The sequence below is a fragment of the Arachis duranensis genome, chromosome 10, assembly GCF_000817695.3.
Source record: "Arachis duranensis cultivar V14167 chromosome 10, aradu.V14167.gnm2.J7QH, whole genome shotgun sequence".
In the NCBI taxonomy this organism is placed as follows: domain Eukaryota; kingdom Viridiplantae; phylum Streptophyta; class Magnoliopsida; order Fabales; family Fabaceae; genus Arachis; species Arachis duranensis.
Window position 1 is genome coordinate 10,785,346 of NC_029781.3, and position 8,128 is coordinate 10,793,473.

The window sequence follows — 8,128 nt, forward strand, 5'->3', positions numbered from 1 at the left end:
AGTAGTAACCATCTTGCACGTTAACGTGGCAACAATAATCATTTTCTCTTTATAAAATAAAAAATATTACAAAAATTTATGTTTAATTTTGATATATTAACTGTTTAAAAAATTTTATACACCTATTTAATTAAGTTTATGAATCTAGATAGTTTTTAAAATAATAAATTTAAAAATTAATTATGTTTATTAATATAATAATACACAATTAATTTTTTATATAAATTTTTTAGTACAAAACTATTTTATTATTATTATTGGGTTTTTTTTCTAACACCAGGGAATGTTGGTCAGGAAAAGGAAGATTGGCATTATAGGGAATGTTGAAATTAATGCTTTAATACCATTTGTAAGCAATATATGCAATCTAGTAAATAGTAACAGTAATTATTAATCAACTTAGTTAGTCAAGTGGTTAACTCACTCGTCTACTTAAATAAATATTAGATTATTAGAGATTTAAATTTCGCATTGTGCATGTAACAATCTATTGATTAGCGATAGATCTTTAAATGTAGTTTAAATTTAGGACAAATTAATCTTTAATCTATGGGATTAAGAGGTATCGTGGTGAACCAAACAAATAAAAAGTAATAGTAATTATTACTTAAAAACCGTTACTACATTATTACCTAATGAATTTCATACACGATTGTTGGCATCCAACTTTGAACTTATCAAGTCCAACTTTCAACTTATCAAAATTAGTTTTAAGATACGGTGATGGAATACATGAAATCGAAATTACTCTCTCCCAATACAAAACTCTAAATTACATATAATTAGTTGAATAGTCACCTAAATTTATCCTACCTTAATGGCTTAATCGCTTCCTAAATAGAAAATTAACCAAAACACCACCCTGTAATGATAGTGAAAAAAAAAGAAAAACAACTTAACCCTTCTCCTAAAAATGTGGTATTTAGTTAATAAATATAATTTAATAGCAAATTTTTTATATACACTTAGCATTTTTAATATAAATGAGTCGCTAAAATTTGTTACATTCATATTCATTATATAAAAATTAAATTTTTATTTAAATTCAAAACCTGAAAAATACAGTTGCCGACTTTTCATTTATTTTTATTTTGAAATGAAACAGTAGCAGAATTGGAAAATTAAAAAAAAAAGGGGGAGCGTTTTAAAATTAAGAACTTAAACCTCTGAATTAGGAAGGAAGGAGAAGGACCCTCTGGTTTGTGCCAAAAACCCAAACCTCAAAGGGAAGATCCCATTGGTCTTTTCATTTTCCTTCTTTTTCTCGTCAAATTCCTCTCCTCCTCCTTCTTCTTCTTCTTCTTCTTCTTCTTCTTCTTCTTCTTCTTCTTCTTCTTCAACTCGGTTGTGTTGTGTTTCTTCACAAAAAAAAGAAAAAAAATCTCCCAGTTATTTTTTGCCAGATCTTCGTGTTGCTTTGGTATTCCTGGTAAGGTAGGTTGTTTTTTCATTTATTTTCAATTAATATAGTTTTTTGTTTTGTGTTGTTTTTGCTGCTTCGGAATGGAGAAGCCTAAAATGGGAACAGGAGAATTCGATTGTAACTCTTTTATTTTTGTTCCCATTTTTCTAGTTTTGAAATAATTTAAAGGGGGTAACATTAACGTAGAGCTTCAAGTTTATGGTTAAAAAGTTGCTGCAACATCTTTTAAGTTGTAGCCAATCTCTTTAGGTTAGTAAGATTGAAGTTAATCTAGAGGGATTAATGGTTAATGCAGAAAATATGTTGTATGATGGAGAATTGTGTGTTTTAGATTAACTTGGTAAGTATTTAATCAATTTAAAGAATGATGAATTATTTAGCTTGAAAAACTGAATTTTTTTTTCTTATTTGAATATTTTTATGTGGTAGTTCTGTATTAGGTAAGAACTATCAAAGTCTACCACATGGTTTTGTAGTTATGGAGCTACTAAGTTGGGGTTATTGAATGAATTTCATGCTTTTGGTTCATTTATTTCGTTGCACATCAGCAGTTGCTGCATGCTAAATTTGGTTCTCTACTTCTTTTACTACTGCCTTTTGTAATTTTCATTTGGTGTGATGGAAAACTAAACTTACATTCTGAATGTTGCTATGTCGTTTTGGTTGTGGAACAGCTTCATAAATAGAAGTAAACAAGCTAATATGACTTGTGAATCTTGCTAGTATGTTGGGGGGTTCAAGGTGATATTTGGGAATTATGTATTCCGAGCAATATTTAACCATTTTCTCTTGTGAAATAGTTATTCCTTTTATTCATTTGAAATTCGAATAATTATCTGGTTACGTTTATTAATGCCTGCAGTATTTATTCTTTGTGCCTTCAGGAAGGTTTGTATTCTGTTCTGTAAATAAGCATCTGTACACGGACGATTGTGCCAATTTCTTGGTGGTGAGGAATAGTTCCTGCATATGGTTTTATAAGCATACAGTTTGATAAGTGTTGATATAAATGGGGTCTGTTGCTCGAACGTGCGGCAGGTATGATAATTGGATTTGGATATGATTTTGTTATTCTGTTTTCTAGGTAAAATTTTACTATATTCCAGCCCAATTCCAGTAACACCTTCAAGTGATGTTTCCATTTCATTGGCTGCAGTTTTGCTTGTAGAAAACCAAGTGAAATTATGAGGCTTGTTGTGACAACTTTTATTGGTTTAGTTTTCGGCTTTTTTATAGGAGTATCATTTCCGACCTTGTCATTAACAAAGGTACAGACTGAGTATGGTGTAGCCTTTGCTGGGGAAACTTTCCGGCAATGGTTTTTATTTTATTGAACTTAATGGAGTGCTCACATTGCTCAATGATTTGCAGTTGAATCTTCCATCTGGCTTGCTTCCGTCCATTGATCTCGCTTACATTGAAGGCAAATATACCAATTGCTGGTCTTTAATGAAGAATAATAACAATACTAAAAGTACCTCACCATTGAAGCAACTTAAACATGAAGCCAAGGTATATTTTATGCATTGCCATCCTTATTAAATATTATAGACATTTTTAGTTGCCGGTTTTACAGGGAACAGATATAGATCATTCTATCCCACCATAGGCAATTTGCACATCCTATTTCATTTGATGCACTATTGGTATAAGGCTTTCAAAAATGATTTTGTTTAGTGTCATTGGGGAAATGGCTTCTTAGAGTCTGCATGTTGATCGGTCATGCGCTCATCATCTTCTTGTTTCACCGTAGATTTGGGTTCCATCAAATCCAAGAGGTGCAGAAAGATTACCTCCTGCCATTGTAGAAGCAGAATCAGACTATTATTTGCGTAGACTATGGGGCAAGCCTAGTGAGGTATGTATACTACTAACAGTTAATGTGCTTCGCGCATAATCTTTAAACATTTCATATGCATGGAAATGAATAAGTTACATGCATAAATGCCCTATAAAGTGTTATACTATAGTTACTAAAATTAATTAAGTGCGATCGTTCTACTGCTTATACTGAGGAAACTTGCTGTGTGCAAAAAGTTGATTTTGGGAAGAATAGTGACATAGAATATATCAACTGGACATGGTATAAAATTAAGTTGACATTTGCAGGATATAACATTCAAGCCGAAGTACCTTGTAACCTTCACCGTAGGTGCTGGGCAGAAAAGGAATATTGACGCAGCTGTGAAGAAGGTATCTTGTGGTCTCCTTCTATTTGGTTTCATATGTTTGTCTTAGTTTCTTTAGCTAACGTTTTTGTGTGAACCCTAAAACAGTTTTCAGGGAACTTCACCATCCTTCTATTTCATTATGATGGCCGGACAACTGAATGGGATGAGTTTGAATGGTCAAAGCGTGCTATTCATGTGAGTGCTCGCAAACAGACCAAATGGTAAGAAGCTGGTTCCTTTACATACCTTCGGGTTTGGAATTTCAATATTCATTGCGACTTCTGAATTAATATTGTTTATTATTCCATATTCTCGTTTTTTGTTATCATATTCAACCATTTGAGTTTCTCCTCTCCTAGGTGGTATTCCAAGCGATTTTTGCATCCTGATATTGTAGCCCCATATGACTATATATTTATATGGGACGAGGACCTTGGGCTTGAACACTTCGACGCAGAGAAGTAAGAACCCGTCATAGATAGGTTTTTTTTTTTAATTTATTTTTAGAGTTGTTAGCTTTGTTTTCTTGAAATTTAATACGCCTCTCTCATTTTCAATTGCAGGTACTTAAGACTGGTGAAGAAGCATGGGTTAGAGATTTCACAGCCTGGTTTGGAACCTAATAAAGGTCTGACATGGCAGATGACGAAAAGAAGAGTTAGACAAGAAGTTCACAAGTAAGAATGATCGAAGTATTTCACAAGTTATATACTCTTTGAAAACATGCATCTTAATTCCTTTATTTGTTTATTTCCTTGGATTTTTATCAGAGTAACCCAGGAGAAAGAAGGATGGTGTTCTGACCCTCATCTGCCACCTTGTGCGGCGTAAGTAATTGCTGAATTGTTATATTAAATCGGTGATCTAGCTGTATCTAATTTCATATGAATACAGGTTTGTTGAGATTATGGCTCCGGTTTTCTCGCGAGATGCATGGCGCTGTGTGTGGCATATGATTCAGGTTGAATGGTTAATCCTGTTTGTTTCATAACATGTCCATTAACTAATTGGTTTAATGTTTCTCTTAGCATTTAATAAACATTGCAATTGTACCACTTGTTGCGTCGCAGAATGACTTGGTCCATGGGTGGGGTCTTGACTTTGCTCTTAGAAAATGTGTTGAGGTGAGTCCATCTTTGCAATTTCTCAAACTTTGATTTCTTTGGCTCTTTAGTTTTATGACATTGCCTTGGAAGAGCTCCAGGGTGAAAATGGGAGAAAAAAATGCAACCGCGACATACGATGATGATTTGATTTATTGTCTCATTCCTTTTATTCAGCCTGCGCATGAGAAGATTGGAGTTGTCGATGCTCAGTGGATTGTTCACCAAGGTGTTCCCTCGCTAGGGAATCAGGTAGTTCATTTGCCATGATTTACTTTCTAATTTTTTACTCGTAATGACTCTAGCAGCGAAACACTCATGGATTTTCTCAATCTTGGTAGGGTGAAAAAGAACCTGGGAAAGCGCCATGGCAGGGGGTATGTGGCACATGTTTCATATTAATTGGTTTTTATTATTATTATTTAAGTTTTGTGCATTTGCTTCGAGTTTTAAAAAGAATTTAGGGTGCGTTTGGTTTGTGTTTTCATTTTCTATTTTCATTTTCAGTATCTTCTGTGTTAGGATTTTGTGAAGAAAAAAGAAAAAACAGTAAACATCTGTGTTCCGTTTTTACCTCGTGTGTTTTTTTTTTTCCCCACAAAATATTGAAAGCAGCGACTACTGAAACACCCAAATCAAATGCACCCTTATTTTTTGAAAATAGATTTTCTTGACAAGCTACTCTTTTAGTCTTCTAGCTTTATCAAAGGTAGTTTTTCTAATTAGTATTTTATTTTTTAAAAAGTATATAAAATGAATATTTTTAAAAAGTATATATCCTTGTTGATTGCTTGCTTCTTCCATGACCATATATGGCTTATGACTTTGATATATATTGTTTCCAAATTTTTTGGTGCCAGGTGAGGGATAGGTGTCAAAAGGAGTGGCAAATGTTTCAGATTCGGATGGCCAATTCAGAAAAAGAGTATTACCAGTCTATGGGATATGATGTGTCTAACTACAGTGTTCCTATGTTCAGTTAGGGGTCACAACTCACAACTACCATAACTGCCTTGTACACAGCTATTACCACCCTTGTGCCTAGATTTATTCTTTTTTTTTTCAATGATATTTTTTTGGTACCCCCTTGTAATGTTAGTTACTTGCACCATCCGGGGTCCTAGCTAGGGACCTAACTGAAATTCAATGTATAATTCCAGTGATAAAATTGAATATATTTAGTGAACAAAATAAGAAATTCGTAGTATACCTTGTGTAGAAGATATTACGAGTAGCAATAAGGTCATTCATTTTTCTTGTACTTATTGTTAGTCATGGAGTAACGAATAACATTTTCTTATTACAATTGAAGGAAAATAAAAGTAATACAAGGATATAACAAAGTACAAGACATAATTGTTATTAGTAGTGTTAGTTGAATAAATCATTGTTTAATAATGTTCCTAACTATGTGCCCAAAAGAATCTAAAAGGTAGGATATACCGAAAAATCAGTTTTCTTTTATCTTTTGCATTCTTCTTCCTCCTTTCTTATGTTGCTATTACGTTTTCTTTTTTCTTTTTAATTCTTTTCTCTTCTTTTTCAAAATAACACATTTCTTTATGTTTTGTTATTTATACAGATTTTTTGTGTTTTTCCTATTTTTTTCAAAAGCTTCAGTGTTAATTTCATAAAATTTGTGTTTCAAATTAAAAAAAAAAAAATCCGTTTTGAGACTTCATTGGAATTTAGCTGTAGAAATAGTTGTTCATCGATCATTTCTGTAATTCTTATATAGTTAGGTTCTTTAAACATCTACTTTGGAGTTTGAACTTTTATGCAAATATAAAAAGGGTTTTCAAAGTTTAAAAGTTTATTCACTTACAAAACTTCCCTTCTCGAAAAGATTAATTACTCAAAAAACCTATTTTAACAACGCAAATGTAGTTAACAACTAACAACTTCGATATTTTATAATGAAGGGTGATGCTACCGTGCTGAAAGTAAAGTTTTTCAGCATGTGAGGAACTGAGAGTCAGAAGGATATAGGAGAGTAATTAGATAGAATATATTAATGTTGTCTTAATGCTTGTGATTATGTTTATTGGGTTTTTTGATGGGCTAGCCAAATTATTTTTTTAAGTGTGGGCTAAGTTTTCAATATGAGTTTATGTAAAAAAAATTTATTCGATTGATATTTTTATGACAATACAAAATTGATTCCTTGAAAAATAACCTTGTATTTATAACATATAAATAATGTACAATGATATAAATTTTGGGTTTAGCGTTTAGGGTTTAGAGTTAATTTTTTTTGTTATGGAAATAAAAGTGGTAATATACTTTAATATTATAATTTTTTGTGTTTTTAAGAACTGTGGAAGTACACAAATCCCTGGGTTCGATTTTTGTACTTAAAATTTTTTAATTTTTTTTAACACAAATTCCTGGGACCGATTTGTGTACCTCTCAGAAATTCCTGGGTTCGATTTGTGTATCTCTCAGAAATCAGACAGTCTGATTTTTGTACCTCTAGAAATCAGACAGTTTGATTTGTGTACCTCTAACAAATCGGACGGTTCGATTTCTGCTTCTCTAGTTAAACGATCTCACATTTAAATATAACACCCCAACAATCCACATTTAAGGAAAACACAACTACCACTCCAATATTAAAAATAAAAACTTCATAAGTTTTTATATTATAAACAATAAAACGTGAGATTAATTTGTTGTCGAATAATTTATTATTTATAAAGCAAGGATATATATTTTTTTCAAAGAAAGTTATGATAAGGAATTTAAATAGGTATTTAAAATAAGTTTTTAAATGTATTTTATTTTATTTTATTATTTTATTATTTATTATTTACGACACCAAAAAATATATTTTTAAAGTAAGTCTTTATTATAAGAAATTTAAACAGGTATTTAAAATTAATTTTAGTGACTAGGTAAAGGAATTTTTACAATGTTTAATTCATCAATTATGGAGAAATAAGTTTTAAAATATGATATTTAATTAATCAAAAGTTTTTTACGAATCTTTTTATAATTTAATTTGATACACTGTCAATGTAAAATAATTTTATACGTACATTTAATTACGTAAGATCATATAGTAAAAATAACTATATTTTGTATTGATTATATGAATAGTCATAAAAAAATAAATATTATTGCATGATAGTGTAAAATATTTTACATTGTCAATGTATCTCCAAAGATCCAATATATTTGCACGTAAATTTATCTAAAATTTGAAAATCAAAACATAAAAAAAATATATGAAAAAAAGTGAGATTTAAATTTAAATTAGACAAAAATTTGAAAAAGAGAAAAAGTTGGACAATTATTAAAATAATTGGGAGGTTAATACTATTTTTTAATTTTATCAAAACTTTCTAAAATATTAAAGTGGGTGGACACAGTAAATTTTTGATTTTATCTATATTATTATTATTATTATTATTATTATTATTATTATTATT

At 30.6% G+C, this 8,128-nt stretch overlaps 1 protein-coding gene across 5 annotated transcripts in view; it reads left to right on the forward strand.

Annotated features, from left to right (window-relative positions):
* LOC107469127 (uncharacterized) overlaps positions 1–5,920 on the forward strand; it is a 17,665-nt gene extending 11,745 nt beyond the window's left edge. Inside the window, exons 1-15 of one of the 5 annotated variants that reach the window (XM_016088507.3) lie at positions 1,144–1,434; positions 2,308–2,461; positions 2,580–2,691; positions 2,795–2,935; positions 3,177–3,281; positions 3,533–3,616; positions 3,700–3,815; positions 3,954–4,055; positions 4,158–4,271; positions 4,365–4,421; positions 4,489–4,555; positions 4,665–4,718; positions 4,875–4,949; positions 5,039–5,074; positions 5,558–5,920. In XM_016088507.3, coding sequence (XP_015943993.1) covers positions 2,433–2,461; positions 2,580–2,691; positions 2,795–2,935; positions 3,177–3,281; positions 3,533–3,616; positions 3,700–3,815; positions 3,954–4,055; positions 4,158–4,271; positions 4,365–4,421; positions 4,489–4,555; positions 4,665–4,718; positions 4,875–4,949; positions 5,039–5,074; positions 5,558–5,680 — 1,215 coding nt within the window. In that variant the 5' untranslated portion in view covers positions 1,144–1,434; positions 2,308–2,432 and the 3' untranslated portion in view covers positions 5,681–5,920. Of the gene's footprint in view, positions 1–1,143; positions 1,435–2,307; positions 2,462–2,579; positions 2,692–2,794; positions 2,936–3,176; positions 3,282–3,532; positions 3,617–3,699; positions 3,816–3,953; positions 4,056–4,157; positions 4,272–4,364; positions 4,422–4,488; positions 4,556–4,664; positions 4,719–4,874; positions 4,950–5,038; positions 5,075–5,557 lie in introns of those variants that run through there. The other 4 variants (XM_021132706.2, XM_016088508.3, XM_016088506.3 and 1 more) reach the window with 4 other exon arrangements.
* The last annotated feature ends 2,208 nt before the right edge of the window (positions 5,921–8,128 follow it).